This window comes from Danio aesculapii, chromosome 13, assembly GCF_903798145.1.
Source record: "Danio aesculapii chromosome 13, fDanAes4.1, whole genome shotgun sequence".
Lineage (NCBI taxonomy): Eukaryota > Metazoa > Chordata > Actinopteri > Cypriniformes > Danionidae > Danio > Danio aesculapii.
The window spans coordinates 18580442-18606496 of NC_079447.1; the positions used below are offsets into that span (position 1 = coordinate 18580442).

The following is a 26055-nucleotide window of genomic DNA, read 5'->3' on the forward strand; positions in this document are numbered from 1 at the left end:
AATAAAATATTAAAAATGAACAGTTGATTGACTAATTAGTTTGAATAAAACTAATTTACTAACATCAATCTACCATTAAGCATTATGTACAAACATTGGAAGCTCTTTGATTTTTTAAGCCTGATTTAATATTGAAAATATGGATAAAAACTGGCAGATTGAATCATCCTTATATAATATGATGTATATGAAGGATTCAAATTGATTTCATAATTGGTGATCTGAATTAGTTTTGGTTGATACTGCTTAATTGATGATTGACCAGAAAATTCCTGATCGGAGCACTCTTACTAACTATGAATGATTTATTCACTGAATGTTCTTATCTGGTTATACCATTGTGTTGTTCCTGCAATCAAAACAGACGTATGACCCAATTTGGGTCGCACTGGCTTACATCACCTCTCTCTTTCTGCCTTCTCACCATCTGTTTTTTCCCTCTGTGACAGACAGAGGGTGCTTTCTTCAATGGCCCTCCCTCGCCGGCACTGACAGCTCTGAGGAATGTTATGTGGCTCCTGAAACCCCCTGGAGCTCACCTGTCCAATTCAAGGTTGGATAAACAGTCATGACCTTACTGCACGCATCACAACACCTCAGGGATAGCGCACTGTACTAGACACTGTTTTAATTGCAACCTAAATTTCATCATCTATTTAATATTAAGAGCTTCATTTTTCTGAGTTCTTTACATCAATAAAAGCATGCTAAATTTGTTTTCATTCTGCTAGCTCAAACCTGCTAGGGAGCAGGTTTATTTCATATAAACAGAATTAAATTGGGTCAGTTCAAGCAAAGATAATACTGAAAGTATGTACCAAATGCTGATATTTTCTTACAGTAGTTATATACACTTGGGAAAATAGTAAATATATTTTTTGTATATAAAGTTATATATATATATATATATATATATATATATATATATATATATATATATATATATATATATATATATATATATATATATATATATATATATATATATATATACACAAAGTTAAAAAATATATATTAATAAAACTTATGCAATCTGCACTCCGAAATAAAGTACAAAGACTGCCACCTGGTGGTTTAAAGAGAAAATTTATTGATATTAACTTTTTAGATACAAACGCGTACATGCACAATATTCGACTTTAAAAAAATAATAATAATAATAAAGGATAATAATTTATGCAGTCATGCACGTGTTTTGACCACTAATATACCAGTGGTTTGATGCTTAAAAAAAGTTGTAGACACCTTTACCGATATCAAAATGCTTTTTTGATGCAAAATTAAGTTATTCCTTACGTTGATTAAAAAAAACTTGAGTAGGCCTAGGCTACAATAATAAAGAAAATCTTCTTTCAATGTAGAACTAAATACATTGATATGGATCGAAATACATGATGAATACTCTTGACCAGGGGTCACCAATCTCAGTCCTGGAGGGCCGGTGTCCCTGCAGGATTTAGCTCCAACTTGCGTCAACACACCTGCCTGACTGTTTCAAGTATACCTGGTAAGACCTTGATTAGCTTGTTCAGGTGTGTTTGATTAGGGTTGGAGCTAAAATCTGCAGGACACCGGCCCTCCAGGAACAAGTTTGGTGATCCCTGCTCTTGACACATGAAAGTGTAAAGCCTGCAGCTCACAACAAATGTGGAAAGTTATTGCGCATCATATTTAACAAACCATTTACTGCTAATTTTATGTAATTTTGCTCACATGGATAATTGAATATTAATCAGATGATGTCATTACGCTGATGTGCCGTCAGCCAATCGTTGCATTGCTGATCATGATTTCGAGGATTAATAGATCTGTCCTTTACAACACACACAGCAATCTCAGATCAGTTCATCCAGACATTTTAATCTGATTCGCGAACTTGTTTGAAGACCCAAATTAGCAAGAGATCAGTTATCAAGATTAAAAGATCCAGGATCCGCCAAATCATCTTAGATCATTTAAGCGACGTACGAAGAATGGACCCCTGGGGCTAAAATTCCCCAAACAGAGAAACACAACCAAATGAAGCATTCAAAATTTGCACACTGCAGTAAATCTTGCCTGCTGCTTTGAATGCATTCGGATTGGCTTTCTTAATGATTTTGATTCGATGATTAGCATTCTGATTGGTTGTCAACATTTTTATTTTCTCATCTGGTACACAAAAATGGTTTAAAAGTAATTCTAGTGATATTGCCCATCTGTGCCGTTATCATTTAAATTGTAAAGTGAACTCGGCTATTCATAAGTACCCTCAAATGACACACTACACATTACGCACTATGCACTCAACCATCCAATGTAAGGTTTTTACTTACTTTTAAGGTTATTATGTCATTTATCATTCGTGTCTGAAAGCCTCGCCAGTTATGTAATTAAAGTGTTCTTGCACAACATGTTCAACGTTCCTACCTTTTTTTTTGGTTAAACACAGTCCCTCATCCAGGTATTTAAATAGCACTTTTTTTTTTAGAATGTTGAATGTCAAAACATTACTTGCACAATTAATACTTATAACTGTACAGTTTTAAAATCTCTGGAATTATTATATAAACAAGCACTTAATTTTTTTTTTATAAAAAACAGTTTAGTTTTCATCACTGTATTATTTAAAAACCCCATAGCCTGCTTAGTTAGGAAAACAAAGTTAAAAAATGGTTGTGCGGTTTACAAGATTATGCGTAGTTCAGCTCCTCCCCTTCTATCTGACTTTTTTGAAGAAACAGAACTTTTTTAAAAAAACAGAGTGACTCGGGGTGCAGCTAGAGCTGATTTTATTACTAATACACTTTTGACTTTTTTGGTCATGCTTGTTTTTCTTTTAAAGGTTCAAGATACCCTCGAATACTTTTTACAGATTTGTGCGTGTTGAGCATTAATTAAAACGACCTAAGCAGCCGTCAGTTTTAATTGTGAGAAAACTAGATAGTTTTGAGCTTTTGTTTGCTAACTTCATCTTCCGGGTTAAAAATAATTTTTGGGGTGAGATCAAAAAACGGTGAAGTATCTCGAATCTGCTATTACTCATAGCAGAGTTTTCTTATCCTACGAGAAGAGCCTGCTTCTTAATTATTTATGAGAGCACATGCTTTCCAAAGGCAAGGCAGACCTGCCAAGCTGTGAGACCCAATGACTGGATGAGACCACATCTGCGCACGGCATGGGACATATGTGTTTGTTTCCATGATCCATGGTGTTTGTTGCATGTTTTTCCCCACAATGCTGTCAGGGCCGATACAGCAAAGCTGGCAGAGTTAATGGTTGGAATAGACAGGGCAATAGACCTGCTGCACTGCTATCAACGATGCCTGCATTCAGACCCGGGGATTGAGGAGAAGAGAAGTCCTCCTCATTTATAGTGTTTATATAAACATGATTATTTCTAGGAAGATATAAAAAAAATTTTATTATGTGTATATGAAACTAGGAATGATAAATGTAGCAGGGCATAAAATTACTTACAGTTTATTTCTTTGCATTTTAACTTTGTAAATTATAAAATCATGTTTCTCCTCATGGTTTGAGTCTCATTTTGTGAGCCAACTGACAATAGTTGTTGACTCCCCTCTTTTAGCCCTGCTCTGCTGGCCACGGCCACTCTTCCCTCTGCTTGCAGAACTTCACACCCATCATGGAGCATTTTTTGAAAAAATTCTGAGGTAGACTTGAACTGAAAAAGGGGGGTTTCATGGCCCTTTAAAGCATCACATAAGTGGAATATGATACCGCAATCTGTCATAGAATGTGAATTACTTAAAGTCTTTTAAGTATAAATTTAAGAAATAGCTTCTTATTAATCAACATTGTGTACACTAGGCTTTTTGATATTGTTGTTGTGGTTGTTTTATGTTGTTTATTTGAGTATTGTTTTTAGTTTGAATTTGTATTTTTATTGGTATGGCTTGTAACATCTGGCAAAGAGACTACCAATGAAAACTAGTCTTTGGGCTAATTTGGGTACATTTACGTTCTTGATGAACGTTGATTAATGTACACTGCCCCTTTTTGTGAAAAATAAATAAACTTAACCTTAGACCAGAATAGAATTGTCCATAAATACATTTATTGTGATTGACCAATAGTTTCCATGTGAAGGAATGCCCACTCTTAGGGCAAAACAAAGCTTTCCTCTACTGACTGCCATTCATTTTTACTTACTTTGTACATATATAGAAAAAATATTAATATACTAAATTCAGTATGCACCTCATTGACAATGTAAAGTATAAGAAATGTGAAGAAATTTGCCCACAGCATTCACCCAACATACTAACTTGTTTTTCCCCCATAGCAAAGATATAATGAAATGCTTTATGACAATGCACTAAAACAATGCAATCCTATGCTAGCGGATGAATAGGGGCTTATGGTCTTGCCTGTAAATAGCATTGTGTATTCGTAATTTTATCTTTAATGTTAAGACATGTTAAGTTTTCATGTTTTAAACAGGGTTCATACACATTTTTACTACAAAAATTCCATGATTTTCCAAGACTTTCAAGTCAATTTTCATGACCTAATGTTTCATGTATTGTCAACATATACGTGGTAAATCATAAGAAACATTTAAATTTATTACAGCATATCATAAAACGCAATAGTTTCAATTTATTTTGATATCTATGTAAAATAGATGATGCTTACGCAGCACTAATAATGTGAGCGCATGTTTTTGGCCAAGAAAAGAAAAGTAAAAACAACTATCCTCCATTGCAATATACAGACATTTGTCAAACTCATTTAAGATAATCTTAATAATTTGTTAAACTAATAATAGTAGGCTATTTTTATCTTTTATTTATTTTTTTATCTACTTCTATTATAAAGCCGCGATCACATTGCACTTTTCACTCCATAGACTTTCATTCATAGGCATGTGAATGCAGCAGACCAGAAACGCAAGCACGTGTTTCGCATTTCACTGCATACGAAAGTTCAAGCTTGGTGAATCCTTACCTGCAAAATCACATCAGGTGATTGAATGAGACCAATAGAAGACAATTTAAAATAAGACATTTTACATATGGAGAAATCGCTCACTTTCATTAATGTCTAATCATATTGTTTAACCCCGCCCCTTATTGCAGCACCGTACGACAGAATTTTGCAAGCACAAGCGCTAGTGTGACTGCAGCTTAAGTCGCTTTGGACAAAAATGTCTGCTAAATGACTAAATGTAAATGTAACTTCCATGACTTTTCCAAAACATTGTGGGTTTTTCCAAAACTTTTCCAAGCCTGGAAAATGCCATAACAAAATTCCATGACTTTTACAGGTTTTCTATGACCATTTGAATCCTGTTTTATTGACTGACATGCTGCTATCGGTGCTTAAAAGTTGTTATTTCTTTCATGTAGTTAACAGTGTTACTTATTTTGAGAGATGATCTAAATATGGCTTGAAACAAATGGAAGCTTGACAGCTCTGTACTGCAGATGCACAGATGTTTCACCCCATTCAAGTTTCTAAGACAGTTACATGACTAAAAACATGACTAATTTTTATAAATTTACAATGATTAAAACATTATTTGTATCATCCCTAATGTGAACAAGTTCTTACACGAACACAGATTTGTGCAACTTGAACACACACACACACAAATTCTTTCTTATTATGTACTACTGTATATACTCCAAGATCAGACAAATTACAAGTGAAAGTAAAGTTTTATAATTTCTTCTTTTTTTCTCTGCAGGGCAAGAAGAAAAATGAAAAGCACTATTACACCACAGTATCTGCATTTCTGTGCCATTTAATTATTTCCCCCTGCATTGCTTGAGGAGACCGTCTAGAAAATCAGGTCAGACCCAGCTGATGAAGAAATTATGTGATTTAATGGCCCCTGAGGGTAAACACAAATATAGCACTGCATTAACTCTGAACCCCTCCTAGGACAGAGCAGCAAGGACATCACCCATAAACATCAAGTGCGAGACAAGACACAGACGAAGCGCTGCCTGCCATGAATAAAATGGCTAGCAAAATGATAACGAGCAGAATTACATTATGCCATTCATTTCCATTCACATACTCTACTTCCGCATACTGAACTATCATAAATGAGCATTTTATTATCTGATAAGTGCTGCTCTTGAAATAGTCTGCATTAAAAATTATATTAATTAGTGAGCATACTTTCATGTCTATGCCTACTTTTCCATCAGCCTATTGAACAATATTGTACATGATAACAGTCAAACGCACATACCTTTTGAAATTGACCACTAGGTGGAGGAGAAACTCTTTGCAGCAGGTGTGTTCACCTTTCCGGGGTACTTTATCTCATTATAGCATCATCACCAAGAAATCCAAATAATGCGAAACAAAATCTGGAAGAAAAGACAAATGAGTCAAAGTATGATTCATCTGAATATAAAATATTCTCATTTAAGATCAAAAGGAAGAAGAAAGGCATGCTGCTTCATATGAACCCTTTTTAGCAAGAGGCTTTGTACATACTGAAATAGAGCACTGCTGGAGTAACTCTCCCACTGTTTTCCATTTAGAAGAGATTTCTCCCTCTTTTATTGCAGGTACAGATGTAAACTGCTTTCTGAACTTCATTTGCATAGTCATTAGCAAAATAGAAGCACCTCAAACACAAACACACCCAGTCATGTAGTCTTGTTAAATGAGGTCAGGAGAGTTCGAAACAGCGAGGTTTCCTGAAGCGTAAAAATGATAATCTTCTTCTTTTATCTTTACTTAACATGTCACCTTACTAACAAAATGCCGCAGGAAGGGATCGGTTAGCAGGCAGACATGTAGCTCAGCGGGTATTCTTGTAAAACCATCACAAAGATTCGATCAAAATCTAGAGGAATGGAGAACTTTTGTATTTGTGTAGTTTTGTACAGTGGGATGCAAATGTATGAGACCAGTAAAGATATAAATTCTGATGCTTAAAATATATTTTTTAAATAAAGCTTAAAGCTATAATATGATCCTCAGGATTATCTGCATCTGTGGAATTCATGATGTGCTGTTATTCAGTAAATTAGCAACATGGCTAATGAAGAAATTCTGAAAATGAAGCCTGTTTATTTTTAACTCAGATTTTTAGAATACAGAACATGTCACATAAAAAAAAGATAATTTATTTAAATGTAACATTTTCCACTTACAACACGACTTTTAAAAAGCAGGCAGTGACGAAATCAGATGTAAATACTATATAGGCCTACTTAGTATTTTTAATAAGGCCATTACTCCAAGATTGCCCACTTACTGTGGTATTTGCAAGGTAAATTAAAAACTCATAATTTAAAAAATTAAAAAAACATAATTTTATAATTTTAAAGTTAGACGTATGCTATATATTATATCTGAGTTTTTAAAAATAATTGTCATTAATAATAGTGTATCATTTTTAGTGTCCATTATAATTACCTGTGTCACAGAATCGCCTCAAGCTTCACGAGCACGCGCAGAACTTCACAACAAACGATGCCTTTCGTTTAAAAAATGTAATTTGGCTTTCTTGTCGATAAATTTCAACTTCATCGAGTGTAATCTTCTTTGCTTTGGCGGAAAGCAACAGGTAACTTGAAACCACATTCAGTAACTTACGTAAGCTAATAATAAAATGTAAGTATGGATGCTAATGCTAAACGATTTAGTTTTGCTAACCACATCGAAAGATTGGTTCGCGAATCATGCATCGCTAGTGCCATTAAAATCACCCGAACGTGTGTGTTTATAGATTTTGAGGGACATGTTTCTCCTGTGTATTGTTCCTCTCGTCAGATGAGGATTTATTATTAAATTTCTCTTTTTTCTTGACACTTAACCTAACCGTAACTGTAAATAGTATAGGCTACCATAGATTGTAATACTCATATGAATCGCGAGCCTAACGTTAGTGAGAGATTTTGGGGAAATTTCCGAGAAAAAAAAGTGACCCAAAACAAAAAGCCGTGACTAATGCTATAAGCAATGCTAATAAACATAAAGCTTCATAGGGCCAGACAGAATCTGCTAACATTTTTAGCTATTTCTGCGCAGAATTAGTTAAAAATCTGCAAATTATTTAAGAAATGATTTTGGGAGTATAACGTTACTAAAAACGTAATATGAAATGAAAAATAATACATTTTTAACTTTTAATTACAATGCAAATCCAATTAGATCCACTTAATTTGTAAATTAAGCAAGTCTCTCATATATCTACCAAAAGACAGAAAATATTACCTTACGCACTGTATTGTAAATAAATCATATGAACATTTTCATGTTTGTTAATAACATTACTGAAATGAATTGAAAAACTGAATAAATTTAAGTTTACACACATTTGCACGAGTAAATAAATAGACTTAATGATGGGCTAAAAATCTGGATTTCTGCGCGGTCAGATTCTATGTGGGCCTACTCATGAGTCATGACAAGACAGGTCAGATATCATTTATGGGAAATTTCCTCATGTAACGTTACAATGTTTTACACTTTCACAAATCTTAACAGTTCTTAATGCATAAAATACACTTTTACACGAAAAGTCTGGCCATGGCGCCTTTATATAATGTAAGAATAACAGCAATTATTTAAAACAGTACTAATTGAATAATATTTGCACAATGAAATAGTAGCAAACATAAATTAAACAACAAGGCCTTTCATGCATCACTAATTGTAAGACTCATTAGAGGTCTTCAATGAGAGTGTAAAGAAACCTGCCACACAAATATGAGATAAATAATGAGTGCTAATATTAATAAACCTAATGATGCTTGACAGATCTAGGCTAGCGCAGTTCCCTTAGCACGAAGTCTCTGGCAGAGGATTAGGAGGCTCATGGGGGATAGAGGTGGACAGAGAGAGCGATTCAGGCTTTAGTGAGGAGAGAAAAAGAGGGAGAGAGCAGGACAGGGAGGATCAGTGGTTAATTAGCAGTGACAGTTCCACGCTTGGTCCAGCATTGGTTCAGACAGCTGCAGGCTGCTGCCAGCTACCAGTGCCACACGGTGCCACTCCTGTTCTCTCTTCATTTCCATCTAGATAGATCTGTTTCTTCCACTAGATTTGTTTCTTCAAGATATATTGTCTTTTCCATTACTTTCCTTTCTTCCATCTAGATGTATCTTCATTATTCACTCATTCAGTCGCTCAGGTATTTGTTGCTCCCATAGACATATCATACACTCACTGGCCACTTCATTAGGTACAACTGTCCAACTTTTTGTCAGTGCAAATTTCTGTTTAGCCAATCACATGGCAGCAACTCAGAACATTTAGGCATGCAGACATGGTCAAGACGATCTGCTGCAGTTCAATTCAAGCATCAGAATAGGGAAGAATGGTGATATAAGTTACTTTGAACATGACATGGTTGTTGGTGCCAGACGGGCTGGTCTGAGTATTTCAGAAACTGCTGATCTACTGGGATTTTCACGCACAACCATCTTTAGAGTTTACAAAGAATGGTCCGAAAAAGAGAAAATATCCTGTATGCGCAAATGCCTTGTTGATGTCAGAGGCCACAGAAGAATGGCTAGACTGGTTCGAGCTGATAATAAGACAACAATAACTCAAATAACCACTTGTTTCAACTGAGTCATTCAGAAGAGCATCTATGAATGCACAACACATCGAACCTTGAGGCGGATGGGCTACAGCAGCAGAAGACCACATCGGTTAGTACCAATTGTGCATCATGTCAACGCCACAGCCTACCTGATTATTGTTGCTAACCATATCCATCCTTTTATGACCACAGTGTACCCATCTTTTGATGGCTAAAGCGTGAATCATCTTAGACTGGATTCTTGAACATGACAATGAGTTCACTGTTCTCAAAAGGCCTCCACAGTGCCCAGTCTCAATCCAATAGAGCACCTTTGGGATGTGGTGGAACAGGAGATTCACATCATGGATGTGCAGCCAACAAATCTGCTGCAACTGCGTATTGCTATCATGTCAATATGGACCAAAATCTGTAAGGAATGATTCCAGTGACTTGTTGAATCTATACGGATTAAGGCAGTTCTGATGGCAAAAGTTGGTCCAACCCAGTACTAGTAAGGTGTACCTAATAAAGTGGCCGGTGAGTGTATATGTATAATGGCTTCATGATATTGGAAAAAAACTGACATTGCGACGTTTGTTTGTTTTTCTACAATATATAATTTGACCAGATAACTTGAACAGCTCAATTTGGAAAGACTTCATAATTGTATACTGATTAAGAGGATTTCACTGGACAGAAAACCTGGATAAATCAAAAAGATAGTTTTATGGTTTTCTGGAGAGTCTAATTGTATTCAGGTACAGAAATTAAATAATCAAATGGAAATAAATAACAGTGCAAAGTCTTCATTGTATTAACATAAACAATTAATCTATGTTAAAACTACAAATGTTATAATTTCTTATACACAAATGGTTTGAATACAAATGACATCTTACAGGCATAGGCCTTAAACAAACAAACAAGCAAATTAAAAACTTTCACTCTATTATGGTCAAACTTTACAATGTGGTTCCCTGGTCAACTATAATCCCACTCAGAACTAAAACTGAACTGCATTGCAGCTCCTCCAATGTGACTATTGCGGATTTGCACATTGTGATATCAATGCTGAAACTATATTGTGCAGCCCTAATATGTATATATGTGCATATATATTATTGTCAAGAGCACAACCTGTTTGATGACACAAGGGAGGAAAAGTCGGCTTGAGAAATTTCTTCATTTGTGGAATCATCACAATGACTTCTTGTTTTGTGGTGAAGACTTCCCACATTCAGCTGAATGCCGTTGGAGTGGTAGTTATGCTGAAGGCAGCAATGAGATTGTAAGCTTATCTTAGATGCAGAAGAAAACATTTGTCACATTTGTTTTAAGGCTTCAAATACAATGCAATATATAAAAATACATTTACTAAATCATTATACCTTATTGGAAATAAAACAGATCACACGCAGAGCACTGTTGCTCTAATTACTAAAATAAAAAAGTTGAAAAACATGAATAAAAAACCTTGAAAAACTAAATATAACATATAACAACTTAAATTAAAATGTGTTTAAGAAAATTTAGGTGCGTAACTCCACAGTGGTGACCCTGATAAAGAATGGACAAGCCAAATGGAAGTGTGAGTAGATAAACGTTCAATTTTGTGATGATATATATATATATATATATATATATATATATATATATATATATATATATATATATATATATATATATATATATATATATATGTCTATGTGTGTGTGTGTATATATGTATATAAGAAAATCATTTAAAACGTTAGAAATGTTTTTGTAATTGTATATTTTATAATCACAGTTTCTCTAAACACATTCCGAGCTTTATTTAGGGATGCCATTATGTGACTATGCTAATGATTATTTGTGACCCTCGAAATTATTGAAATGATTAAAGTTGTTTAAATAGCAGATGTAAACTATAAATGCCATTTTCAAAAATAAGACACAGGTAGCACTTGTGATAATGAAAACAACAGTGCAACAAAAGCATTCAAACTTTACTAAAGCTTTACACCTGCAGTGTTTTGCTTCTGGGTGGCCTTTCAGGACCCTTGCATTGCACAATCCATAAACCATTTTTGATTACTAGATTTTACAAATACACAAACACAGTTAAATCAGGGTAATTGTAGACCAGTTTTAAGAAGTATGTTCATGCTGTTAGGTAAGCTAACCTTAAGGCACATATTGCATCATTCCCATTTTTACACTTCCTATAATCTACCTCAGTCAGTCATGGTCACTTGCAGCAGTTTTACTTTTGCTTTTCATTTGTTATAAAGAATATTCCGAGGAAGATTCAGAACGACCGACACCAAGTTTGACAGCTCCAGCGTGTCTTCACAAAAAAACTGGAGCTCTTTCATTATCATCAACGAAGGTGTCAGAAGGCAGCGCCCAGTCGCGTCGCGTCGCTCCTCTGATCTCCGTGAACACTTCCTGGTCCAAAGTTGTATGTAGCTACACAAATCAAAGTCATTTGAGCATGAAGCCGGATGGTGGACTCACGTCAGGGAATTACACTTCAGCGGATTCACACATTTATCTAAACTGAGGGACAGAGAAGTTCAATATCGCTATAATTCATCCCTGATGCCTCGCAAACATGATACGAACTGAGGAACTTCATTCATGCAACGGGACGCTGAAGTCTCATTCTGGCCAGAAGCAAACGGAAAACTACACTTTGAAAAATGGATATCACAAAAATGAAAAGGTACATCAAACTTAATCATCAAGTGAAGCGTTTTGTTCTTAAAAACGACAGTGTAATGACGGGTTATCTTAAAGTTCACTCAAAGTAATTCTTACTGTTGTACTTCTATGTTTCTATTACATAAGTTTGATATAGTTTTTTTATACTGAGTTTGAATTGTGAGGTCCGATTCATTTAAGCGAATTAGTTCGTTTAGATGACTCGTTCAAAAGAATCAGAAGTTCGGTTCGAGTCATCACTATAGTATGCTTACTGTTTTGTTAGTGAGATAAAAGTTTGTGTTCATGAATATGGTGGCACTATAACCATACTTTTGCTGTATCATTTGTATTATTAGCCACATGCAAAACCATGATGTCTTCTGACTCAAATGTACAAACCAGTAATGTCATTAAAATGTTGCTATTAGGAAATATTTATAAATTGTAAATTGGGTGTTCAGTTCATAGTTTATGTCTGAATGTCATTTCTCATTACTAAATTACAGTGTCATTAAAATGTTACCAAAAAAATTTAAATATTAATGTTTTGTCAACCTTTTAGGTGCAGAAAAATGGAAACGGTTTTCATCAGCCTCGAGTTAGGGGTGAAGATTCATTCGAGGAGGCCCCCATGTATGTGGCAGTCCTAACATACATGGGTTATGGGATTGTAATCCTGTTTGGATATTTCAGGGACTTTTTAAGAGCTGTTGGGTTAGAGAAGTGCCATCAGGCCCAGGAGAGAGAAGAGCAGAAGGTAGGTTTGCACCCCTTTTAATAAGTTTCCCATAGTAACTAATATGTTAAGGAAAGTTGGCTTATTATGGTTTGCCTTGCTCTAGTTTTTACTTTCATAAAACTTTTTTTTTTGTATTATTACTGTTATTTTTATTGTTATTATTTTGAACTTTACCCCATGTAAACCATTTACCAAATTTTACTTTTTATTTTAGAATTAGAAAAACCAACTTACCATGTCTCTAAACAGCTTAAATGTTTATTTGGCAAGACAATTTTATTCTCAAACATGAAGTGTTTTCCTTCACATCATTTGCTCACTCTTCACTATGGAAACTCTCCATGATATGTCATGTTGGGGAGGTTAAAGACGCAATTAAACCCCAGTGGAGAGTGAGTTCATTATTTCTGCTCTCGGTCTGTCCACTGAGAATGCAGCCTTCACAAAGATGACTCTTTTATGCGCATTTCTCACTCAAAGCTGATGGCAGTGCATTGGATGTTATTCAGAGGCATAAACTGAGTTTTTTGAAGTTTAGTTGGCAAGATCATAAAACAGTAAGCTTTCAGAGAGAGTCACACCTTTAGCAAACTAAATAGCATTGTATTGGTATGAGCGAACACATTGTGGATTTTCAGTTTTGTGCTTGCCATGTTTTTCATGATCACTGCAGCCAAATTGGCACCATTTACATCTTCCAAGCTAGTTCTAATCTGCAAAAGTGCACAAACAAAAGTCAGTAAGAATCGAGTCCAACAGACTTTTGAGTGTTGGAATGCTGATATAGCAGCATCAATATCCAATGAAAATAAATATATGAACCGGAAAAGAGCTAGTTCTACTTCAGCGCTGCATATTTCACAGAGTGTGCTTGATGTGTAGACTTATACACTCCATTAGCATTTAAGAGCAAAATTTACATGTGGCCTCAAATGATCTCACGGCATTTCCGATCTCCCTATTCCTGTTTTACAGGGGTTTCTACTTTGCCGTTTGAGACACACCAGCGTGTTCTTGTGTATTCTTTGTGTTAAATGAGAAAAAAAGGCTACAAGAATCAATAAGAGTGCAGTTTTATTTTGAGCTTTCTTGGCATCTTAAGAATGAATCCAAGCTCTGAAACGCTGGGCAAAGATCTCCTCAGTGACCAGAAAAAAACTTATGATTGGCAGTCAAAAGCCTAGGCAAAAACTTGTAAAAGTCAGATGGCCATTTGTTGCACCTTTGTTATTTTCTGCTGTCTTAACTGTCTCTATAATAAGATTCATAGCAGTTTGAAGTAGGTTTAATAATGACAACACAATGAAGAGTCTGCTTAGTCCTCCCTCGTGTTCTCTGGCAGAGTTTACTTAAGGACAAGATGTGGGTGAGTCTCATAGGACTCTGATGCTCTCAGAGCAGATGGTATTGAAACATTCACCCGGTTGTAACTACCCAAATGCAAACAGTGTCTTTTTACGGCTGATCTAGTGTCAGCTGTGGCTCATCTTTTTTAATGAATGAACAAATTGTGGAAGGGAGGCACAAAACACTGGACATTAGTTTGTTTTAAAAGTGCTGCTGGTCATTATGTAATAACCGATTTCTTATATTACAGGACTTTGTTCCCCTTTACCAAGATTTTGAAAACTTCTACAAACGAAATCTGTACATGAGAGTCAGGGACAACTGGAATCGGCCCATTTGCAGTCTTCCCGGTCCGGTTTTTGACCTCATGGAAAGGGTGTCAGATGATTACAACTGGACTTTCCGGTAGATCAATGCACTGCATTAAAATAAGATGTTATGGGATGTTTCTGGCACAGGGTGTCCTTTACAGTCTTGTTTAACCAGCAAAACTGGTCAACCAGCTCTACCAGAAAAAGCATGCATATTTTGACCAGATCAGCACAAAGTATGATTTTCCATTCACACTGATCTAGTCTGGTTTTTTCACGTGGGTAGAAATATATTAAAATATGATATTATATGTCATTGTTTAAAAATGCATAGTCAGTCATTTTTTATGTAAGAAATTCATACTTGTGTTAGACAGGGATGTATTAAATCAATCAAATTTGACAATAAAGACTTTAAAAATATAATTTCTGATGGAACATGCAACTATAGGAATAATCAAAACTCAGCTTTGCCATCAGATAAATAGAAAACTAACATTAAGATGTTTTTACTATATTTTTGCACAGCTCTCCTATATTGCAACCATTGAGTGTGGAACTACAACTGTGTATGTATTAGTAACAGCTTGGTTAATGTGTTATTTCACTGCAGATTAACAGGGAGAACCATTGAAAACGTCATAAACATGGGCTCCTACAACTATCTGGGTTTCGCTGAAAACAACGTTGACTTCCTTAAAACTGTGGCAGAGAAGACCAGACAATACGGGGTGGGCGTCTGCAGCACAAGACAGGAACTAGGTATGTGTGTGGTTTCACCACAATCAAAACTAACTGTAATCACAGAAACAGCTCCTCTATAGCTTCTAACACTGTTTCACCAAGCATTGTAGGTTGTTTAAAGGCATAGTTCATCCAAAAATGAAAAATCTGTCATCATTTACTCACCCTTCACCTGTTTCAAAACAGTTTTGTTTTTTTGTTCTGTTGAAGAATACTGAAGAATGCTATAACAACTGACATCCATAGTAAAAAAGAAAAACATATACTATGGAAGTAAATAGTTACATGTTTCAATAATCTTCAAAATATCTTTTGTGTTTAATAGAACAAAGAAGCACAAACAGGTTTGGGACACCTTAATGTTGAATAAATGATGACAGAATTTTCTTTGTTAACAGCTATGATGGTTCAGTTAAACTCAATGTAAACCCTGTCAAATACATTTTTCTATATGTGATCAAACCTGTTTAAGCAGATTTTTTACAGTTCTAACAGAAGTTTGTACTCTGTAAAACCCAACAGTCAACTTTATGAGATGAATGAAATGAGTGTATAATTGACTGAAAGATAATTCCACTCATTTGAAGAGAGTTTTGAACTCAGTGTTGAAGGTAATGAGTTAATTAAATGCCCCATTACTTCAACTTAAATGGAGTAAGTTCACAGTACTCATAGATTAGTTTTTTTTACTCAAATAGTTTGTAGCAATCGGTTTCCTCAAACAGTTTGAATTGCCTTAACTTATTGAGTTTTACAGTATTCAGTTGGTTTGAGTTCTTTTTATTTATTGGGTTTTACTGTGCTCAAATCGCTTAATTTACTCAATTGGATTAAGTTCACAGTACTCATTAGGATTGGTTTTTTGAACTTAAAGGGTTTGTTGCAATCGGTTAGGCCCAACCTGTTATTCAATGTGCAGCCTAGGTTGATGTTTGACTAAAATGTTTCATATCTCCCACTATCTATAACAGCTTTATTACTCTACATGGGTTGTGATTAGCCACATGTCCATAATGATCTTCCCCATATTTCCATTTTTGTGTCACATGGTAGGTTAAAAGCTGTGTTTGAATTAGGGCTAAGAGGTGAAATCTTGTGTGCAATTGTTTAGAGCAAATATGTTTAGCTCACCACACTAATGAAAATCCAGAAGTTAAAGGGTCACGAAACACCAAAACACATTTTTTTGAGATGTTGACAGTCATGTCTGTGACCCATGATGCTACAAACACTATTAGGACACAAACATTTCACAAAAAATTGTTTGTTTTTGCATTATTTCTAGCAAATTCATTCTTTTGGTTTGAAAAGAAAGTTTGAAGCTGCGTCATGGCGATTAGATCCTTGTGTGAATTCCAGCATGAAGACTGGCTGTCTGTACTGGCGAGTACAACATTACATCTTTGAGTTTTCATCATTAATTCAATAGATAGACTTAGTTTGAACCAATCAGCGCGCTCTATTGTGTATGAGGTGCAACTTCATTAATATGCATGATAGCTTTGAAGACTGTTTTTACCTAATACAATGTTCATACGGCAGAGAGACGCCACATTGTGTTGCTAACTGTAATTAAAACAAGTGGAAGAAGAAGAATTGTTTGGAGACATGGGTCATCAGTGTTGCGTTTATAAATGTGCTGCAACGAAGGTTTTGTTTCCATTTCCCCACTATGAGAGCGCAGCTGGTCTCACATGTGGATTACAGCGGTCGCTAACACGCAACAGAAATATGTTGGTAAGGAATTTTTATTTTTTTTTACCCCGAGAGCTTTTCGCATCTGAAAATGATGAAATCCGGATTTGCACTCGTCTCCTTTTTAAAAAGACGCGTTTCCAGTTCGTGTTGAATGTCTCTACATATTTGGTAAATGTGTGATCAGTGTTCTTTGTTTATGTTTATTCAGAAACAAAGTTAATTAGTATCATCAGCAGTACTCTCTTAGGTTTTAAAGACATACCTTAGTCAAATTGATTTAGTTACTAAGTTTACAGTACGTTAATATCACTACAGTATTATGGACTGAAAGATCCGCTGTAAATGCTGCTCTCCAAATGTAAACATGTTAACATCTTAATCAAACAATTACCATCATGTAGGATTTTCACCACATTTTGTGACAGGATAGTTTAAACGTCCATGTAAATATAGTCACTTTCTCCCCTGCGTCTGTGTGTTGTTTTGTCTCTGAAAATCAGCGCATACTCTAACTGAAACTCCCATTTTTATGCAAACCCTTTTCCTCTTTCGCCACTCACCACTCCCACCTAAACAAAGCGAGAATCATCCACTTTCCTGACTTTTCTATTTCTATATAGGAGTGAAAACACCCTGCTGAGACGGGGGGTTTCTTGACCCTTTAAATTGTGATTTCCAATCTTTTATTTTATGCTTTTTTTATGCTATGTATATATAATCAGTTTAAAAATGGCTGTTTCTGAGTGCAGGCTATCTAAAGCAATTTTAAAATTGCTTGGTGAATAATTAAACGGCTTCCATGGAACCTAGTTGTGGTGAAAAGATGGCGGTTTAGAGATTAGTGCTCTCCGCTTGGAGTACTTTGGATTGACTGATGTTCTGAGAACTGGTTATTCTGGTTTATTGCATTTGTGACATTTTTTTAGCTGCTGGATGACTGTTGCTACCTGTTCTGACATCAGAAGGGCTGTAAAACATCACGAGAGAACAGCTGGGTCAAGTGCACACAACTGATTATCTCACTTTTTTCCCCCTCCTCCTTTCACATATACAATAAATGTGCGTGTAATGATATGACTGCTTCATCTGACATTTGATCACAGTAAAGTAGGTCATCTGAGATCTTGTATCTGCGGTGCTATGCAATCACTTCACTACTGTGGTGAATCTAATCCAAATACTGCATGATATCAGAAGCAGACACAAAGAGAACATGTGATCTTGAGTCACGGGGGTATTTGTGTAAAGTCCTTTTCGAATCATTTATTATTCATTTGAGGGATTCATTTATTTTTCTGCCTCTCTCAGAGCTCGTCTTTGCATTTGGATATATTTCTGCAGGCCCTCTGTAAAATGAGAAATAACAAGTAACCCCATGACTCCTTATTAAGATGCAGTTCCTACAGTAATTTGATGCATGTATGTGCTTATGGGATAGGAATTTCTTAAAGAATTTTGGTTTTAATAACTCTTTTTGAACAAAAAGTGCCAGTAAGAATTTGCCAGGGGTATAATTTCAGGCTGCGCTGTATATATGTTTATATACACTCACCGGCCACTTTATTAGGTATACCTCTCTAAAACTGCTTGTTAATAAAAAAATTTAATCAGCCAATCACATGGCATGTAGAGACAATCTGCCGCAGTTCAAACAGAGCATCAGAATAGGGAAGAAAGGTGATTTAAGTGACTTTGAACATGGCATTGTTGTTGGTGCCAGACAGGCTGGTCTGAGTATTTCAGAAACTGCTGATCTACTGGGAATTTCATGCACAACCATCTCTAGGGTTTACAGAGACTGGTCAAAAAAATAGAAAATATCCAGTGAACAGCAGTTCTGTGGGCGCAAATGCCTTGTTGATGGCAGAGGTCAGAGGAGAAGGAATGGCCAGACTGGTTCAAGCTGATAGAAAGTCAACAGTATCTCAAATAACCACTCGTTACAACCGAGGTATGCAAAAGAGCATCTCTAAATGCACAACACATCAAACCTTGAGGCGGATAGGTTACAGCAGCAGAAGACCACACTGGATGCCACTCCTGAAGACTATTGAGGCTACAATTCGCACAGGCTCACCAAAATTGGACAGTAGAAGATTGGAAAAACGTTGCCTGGTCTGATGAGTCTCGATTTCTGACATTCGTATGCTAGGGTCAATATTTGGCATCAACATCATAGATTCATCATACATAGATTCATCATACAAGCCTTGTTCAGGCTGGCGGCGGTAGTGGTGTAATGGTTTGGGGGATATTTTCTCGGCACAATTTGGGCCCATTAGTACCAATTGAGCATGTCAATGCCACAGCCTACCTGAGTATTTTTGCTGACCATGTCCATCCCTTTATGACCACAGTGACCCATCTTCTGATGGCTACTTCCAGCAGGATAACGCGGCATGTCATAAAGCGCAAAACATCTCATTGCACTCAAATGGCCTCCACACTCCCCAGATCTCAATCTAATAGAGCACCTTTGGGATGTGGTGGAACAAGAGATTTGCATCATGAATGTGCAACCAACAAATCTGCAGCAGCTGAATGATGCTATCATGCCAATATGGACTAAAATTTCTGAGGAACGTTTCCAGTACCTTGTTGAATCTGTCACGAAGGATTACGGCAGTTCTGGAGGCAAAAGGGGCACCAACTCGATATTAGTAACTTGTACCTAATAAAGTGGCCGGAGAGTGTAACTAAAACTAGTAATTCCTAATTTGTAAATTCTAATTTCTTCTTAAATAAAAAATATGAAGTATATATATATTATTAAAAAGTAAATATATGAACTTTGTAACACTAAATTGGATAAAATAAGAATAAAATAAATACATTTCTTGGTCTAATTTAAATTCAAATTTTTATTGTATCTTCTAGGTTATTTTAGATTACTATTTTACAGATAAGCTATGTGATGTTGGGTAATGGTATTTTAACTATAACTTTACGGCCACCGACACAGCTCTTTTTTGTTCCAACTGCAAGATCAATAAGCTCTGTGTTTGTTTTGGTGACAGGTTTTAAGACTTCTGCATCAATCATTTACAGAAATTCTGCCTGTAGGAGTGTCCCTGTATCTTTAGTATTCATTATAGTGTGTGTGTATGTGTGTGTGTGTGTGTGTGTGTGTGTGTGTGTGTGTGTGTGTGTGTATGCGTGTGTTTACAGTCACAATGGACCATTCAAACATACCAAGAGATTATAGGTTTAACATTAGGTTACAGTTGTCAAACATTTATATCACAGAAGCACGTGGTACTTATGGAGGATGGAGGAGGTGACAACAATGGGCCATTTAGGTGTCACATTTACTTTTACAAGAGCTAAATGTTTCACCATTTTGATGTAGTAATTGTACAACCAGTGGGTGGCAAATGCTATTTGCTACATTAGTTTCCTAGACAAAAGTTGTCTTCCTCCAGAGGGTACTTGAGCAGCTCATAAAGCAGAATTTTTCACTGAGCTGCATTCAAATTTCTGATTGTGACTTTTTTTGTCTTTATTGGACATAAAAAATTAAAAAACTAGATGAGTTTGTTGGGAACATGGGGTAAACTTTAATGTTGCCTTGAGAAAGCCTTGCATGAATGCTTGAAAAAGCTTTGTAAGCTTGAAGTTTAAGTGGAGAGAAAGTTTATTTAAGTTTAAGTTTATTTTGAAGTGGAGAGAAAAAAAGCTAAGGTTTGTGAAGGTTTTCAAAACGTTGCTGCTATAGTGTTTTGTGTGGTTTCTTAAGGTTTTAAAAAAAAATCTTATGGTTTTAATGCTGCTTATCACAATACAAGCAGTATATTGTTAGTATATTTTTTACCTATGAATTACCTTGTTGCTAGCAAGTTTTAGAGCATGTCTATGGTTAAAGTAGTAATAAAACACCATGTCTCAAAATAATTAATCATTAATTTATAAGGATGTCACACAGTGACTAACATTTGAGGGTTTTTCTGATATGTTTTATGATGGGATTTATGATACCTGTGACCACTGATGTATAGAGTTTACCATATCAACGACTTTTACTGACCGCTGCTATGGTCAGATTGACAATCATTTGTCCTAGATTGACAGTTGGACAGATATCAATCATATTTTGGGTCAGATGGATTTATAGACCATTTTGAGCGATGTAAACAAAAGCAATGGTCCCAACGCATTTCCTGTTTTACATTTTTAATTTCTACAGCTTCTGAGAATCCAAAAAAGAGCCACATATTGAGAAATAATGCCATGATATCTGTTTTAATATTAAGTTATGATTGAATTGCTTCTTGTTACAGTTATGAAATAGTTTAATAACAAACAAGAACTGTTCATGGGCTAATGACAAGACCGCATTAAAATGGTCTATAAATTTGGGGCAATATTTATGGCTAATGTTGTATTTTACACTGGCTGTAATTTTTGGTCTGTTTCCAAGAGTGGTAAGGTTTGGTACAATACAATACGGTATGCATTTATGTCCGTTTTCCACTATCAATGTTACTAAAGGCTATCTATACGCTTACACTTTATTGCCACCCTTTGGGTACATAGCACAACAGAACTGTAGCTAGAGCTAGACTCACAGCTGAAAGCTATTGGTGTACAGAGAATCATCAAAACATTGGAAGCACCATTTTTAAAAACACAACCGAGACATGACATCTTCATAATACAGTGATACAGTGACATCACACAGCAATGAACTATGGTCAACCTAAACTCAAACAAGCCTAGTCATCTTCTTGTGACAGCAAACACATTCCAAGATTTCTAAAAGCATGAACAGAATCTGCTGTATGTCCTCTTGTTGTTTATAAAGGAATCTCAAAATGCATTGAAAGCACGAGTGGAGCTGCTTTCTCACTTTATTTGTGTGTGCTTGAACTGTACTGTTTTAAACTGAATCGTAATGCTCAGTGGAAATGAGGCATTTCATGACATTTGTCCCTTTCCTGCTGTACCATTGTGCATGGATGAGGATGGACTTCTTTTTTACAGAACATCTATATGCGTTTATCACTACACCACTAATACCAACATGATCCATAGGCTAATGTAAAAAGCACAAGACCTTGTTTCCCTTTTTAGAGTAAAGGTGTCTGGATTTAACTGACAGAAGTGAATAGTTAACCCTAGTGGTATTTATTTTACATTTATTTTACCATAGCCACCTCATGTGCACAGAATCATGCCTTTTTACATAATGGCTCATCAGTTTTTATCAATTTTTTGAGCTCAGACACAACTGAAGAATACTCAATATTTATTTTGAGTATACCCAAATATAAACTGTGTTTATTTTGGTGTTGCTGCACTGTATAACCCAAAAAGGTAAGGTAACTCAAACTATTTGAGGAAACCGATTGCAACAAACCATTTAAGTTCAAAAACTAATCCTAATGAGTCCTGTGAACTTAATCTATTTGAGTAAAAGAAGCAATTTGAGCACAGTAAAACCCAATAAATGAAGAGAACTCAAACCAACTGAGTACTGTAAAACCCAGTAAGTTAAGGCAATTTAAACCGATTAAGGAAACCGATTGTAACAAACCATTTGAGTTGAAAAAATAGTCTATATAAATACTGTGAACTTACTCCCTTTAAGTTGAAGTAATGAGGTATTTTTATTAACTCATTAAATTCAACTCTGAGTTCAAAACACTTTTCAAATGAGTAGAATTAACTTTCAGTCAATTTTGAGTTTTAAGCATGATTACTAGCACAAGTAATCATGTTGCAAAGAATTATAAGGTACCAACATGGTTTTTAACTTTTTACTAACAATTTCATCCATTTAGTTTGGTCATAATAATGTTGATTGAGTTTATAGGGATAGTTCCCAAAAATGTACTCACTATTTACACATCCGCAAGTGGTTCCAAGCCTGTTTGAGTTTTTGAACACAATAGAAAATATTTTGAAGAAATCTGAAAACCTGTAACCATTGATATCCATAGTGGGATAAACAAATACGATGTAAGTCAATAGTTATAAGTTTCCCACATTTTTCAAAATAACGTAATTTATGTGCATCAGAAGAAACAAACAAATAAAGGGTGAACAAATGATGGCAAATGGGTGAATTATCCCTTTAATTTGTATTGGGCACTGAATGTACATTTAACTGTTCTCAGTGCCATTGGCATTCATTTAAATCAAATCAGGTTGAGATGTTTTGAACTAGCTGGTTTATGAACGTGTTCTCATTATGTATACTATCCCAGTAGGTGAATGAGTTCTTTATGAGCATCACTAATATCTCTCACTTCATTAGACTACTACAATCTCCCAGTTAGAAGTCAAGACCCTTATGGGTTTTCTCTGTATAGAACGAACTTCTCAGTTATCATGCTGAAGTGCAGTGAAGCTGGCTGGGCTGGTTCAGGTTTAATCAAACACATCACGCTTCAGCTGCTGCTGTGAGAGGGAATGATCGGAGGTCCAGAGTGATCAATGGTGTTTTAGAGCACAAAGCTCTCTGTGGGAATCATGTAAAAGAAGAGGCGTTTTCTCACAGCCTAACACTGAGTTTTGTACATGCTCTATTGACTGTTAGAAATCTATTTAGCAAGATTTTCTTGCTTAAGGTTATTAAATATTTCCTGCAGTCAGACCTTTATGATCTTTTGCCTCCATGATGGATAAAGAAGGGTTTGTGGGACAGGAAATAATGTGAACCAGGCATGCATATTCAGATGGGTATATCTTTATGGCAGGTTAAACTTATAAATGTCTATATTTCTATGGTATTTGCATTAAGAAAAGATTGTACATGATTTAAATGTACATTTGGATAATGGCTGCTTGTAGTCTGCAACATAATTCCACTTAATGCTTTCTCCACAGCTATGAAGGGCACACCTTTTCTATTTTTTCGGACAAAGGACCCTTTTTTTGATTATCTAGGAACCTCTAAGTGTCTAAGACTAAAAGCTTGTCTGTTAGACTCAGCCTGGACAAAAGAAATGTAATATGCCTTTTTGTAATATAATTTAGTATTTTATGGCATTATTATTATTATTATATTTAATATTTTATTATTATTAGTTTATTTAATTACAATTTAATTAGATTTATTATTATTTTATTATACATTTTCATGTGGGGGGTCAGAATTCAAATTACATGTATGATGGATATTATCTTTTTACTCAATGTCATTTTCTGACATGTTTTTGCACTAAAAAGGTTCAATAAAAATATATTTTAAAAAAGTACATCTGGAGACATTTTATTAGAATTCTATTAGATGTTTTAATGCATTCCATTTTATTGGAAGTTAATTAAAACCAATAAAAAGAATTTTAAAAAAGGAAGAAAATTGCTGTAATTTAGGTCTAATCATAATATTATTTTTGGAAATGTGTTTGAAATGTGCAGGAATCCTCAATAAACTTGAAACATTTCTAGAAGCATTCTATGACTCATTAAATAAATCCATCTTCCTAGCATTCCATTTCAAATTCCAGTTGAGTAACATCATAGGTGTGTCCATTTCAAAGGGAGTTTTAACACAAGTTTAGAGTCATATCCCAAATATGTATGAATATTCTTATGTTCCAACATTCATTAACTATATTCTTTTGTGTTCTTCAAAAGAATTTCATTTATTATTAATAAAAAAAAAGTTTTGGTTAACTGTCTATTTCTATTTAGATACTAAATGTCCTAACTTTAAGCACTATTTAATCAGGTCTTCAAATGGGAAATGTAATCATTCAGCCGTGACAATAAAACACTAAAGATGCTTATGGAACATATCTATAGATCAATCTATATTTAACCAATGAGGTCACATTTTTATCAGACAGTATCAGATGTTTGTCTTAACATTTACAGTATGGCAAACGTCATCTCTGCAGTTATGTCTTCAGTCTCTGAAGGCACCTTCTGAGTTATTAATACCTTTTCACCTTACATGTTCTGACAGATCTCATTTGTTTCCTTTTTGCTGGTGCTGTCTGGAAAAGTGGAAGACAGGCATGAAATTCTGAAGTAATTTCCTCTAAAGCCTTAAAACACACGATTCTGGCCAGAAAATAATCTGTTCTGATGAATTTTTCAAACGTACATCTATGATTTCTGTTAATGGTTGATGTGGAAGGCAAAGATTTGGTCAAATATTTACCAGGTGTCGGAGTACCAGGTATTTACCCCCAAGCAACTTTACATTCATAGAGTAGACAGAGGACTACTGTTATTATTTTGTCCTATCAGAATACCTCTAATGAACACTTCCTGCTTTTTTATTTGTTTTTTGTTTTTTTACAATTTTGAGAATTGTGGCCTTAGATTTTATTAATTTAAAGATGCCATGTAGTGCGTTGATTCAATAAGTTAAATTGTTTTGTGATATCTACATAGGTATTTGGCTTAGTTTGTAAATTCTCCAGAAATGGTTTTATGCTCCTTATTAACTCAAAATATATCCCTAGAATCAAAAGCTTGAGTTTGAGCATAATTGAAATTGTCATGAATATTATTGAGTTCTATTATTAAGTACCTTTATTTTTTTGCTTTAGTTATCCTGCCTCTCCCGTTTTCAAAACAAGAGCCCCACATAGATAAGCTATAAGCTTAAACTTAAAATATAAGGGGGGAAATTATCATTAGCTATGTTTTCATTCAAAGATTCAAATTAAATGTATGCGCGAAACTGAAATATCGCATAAAAGGTGTGCCAATAAAGCAGCATTTCCATCCAAGTAGTCAAAGAGAACAAAATCATCACTTTCTGATAAGCTGGCGCCAAATATCAAAAGTAAAAATGGAATTTGCTGCAGTAGGAGACGTTGTGTCAATCAAATAGCAGACGTGGAGCACAGATGCTCTTGATTCTGGAGGTCATTAATAATATAATAACACTTATACTGAAATAGTTAAGGCATTTTAGAATGATCAAAACAACATTTCAGATGTTTTACAGTATGCTCAGTGTGCTGGTTTGTCCATACACACACATTTTTATCATCACATGTTGTCTTATAACAAAATCACATAACTCTTTTTTTTAATGTGCATGCTGGAATTTGTTCGGTAAAA

General features: G+C 35.1%; 1 protein-coding gene across 1 annotated transcript in view; it reads left to right on the plus strand.

The window, feature by feature from the left end:
- The first annotated feature begins 11749 nt into the window (after positions 1–11749).
- sptlc3 (serine palmitoyltransferase, long chain base subunit 3) overlaps positions 11750–26055 on the plus strand; it is a 51701-nt gene continuing 37395 nt past the window's right edge. The window contains exons 1-4 of the mRNA XM_056471155.1: positions 11750–12211; positions 12755–12949; positions 14529–14683; positions 15203–15351. Of these exons, the coding sequence (XP_056327130.1) occupies positions 12101–12211; positions 12755–12949; positions 14529–14683; positions 15203–15351 (610 nt within the window). The 5' untranslated portion in view covers positions 11750–12100. The remainder of the gene's footprint in view (positions 12212–12754; positions 12950–14528; positions 14684–15202; positions 15352–26055) is intronic.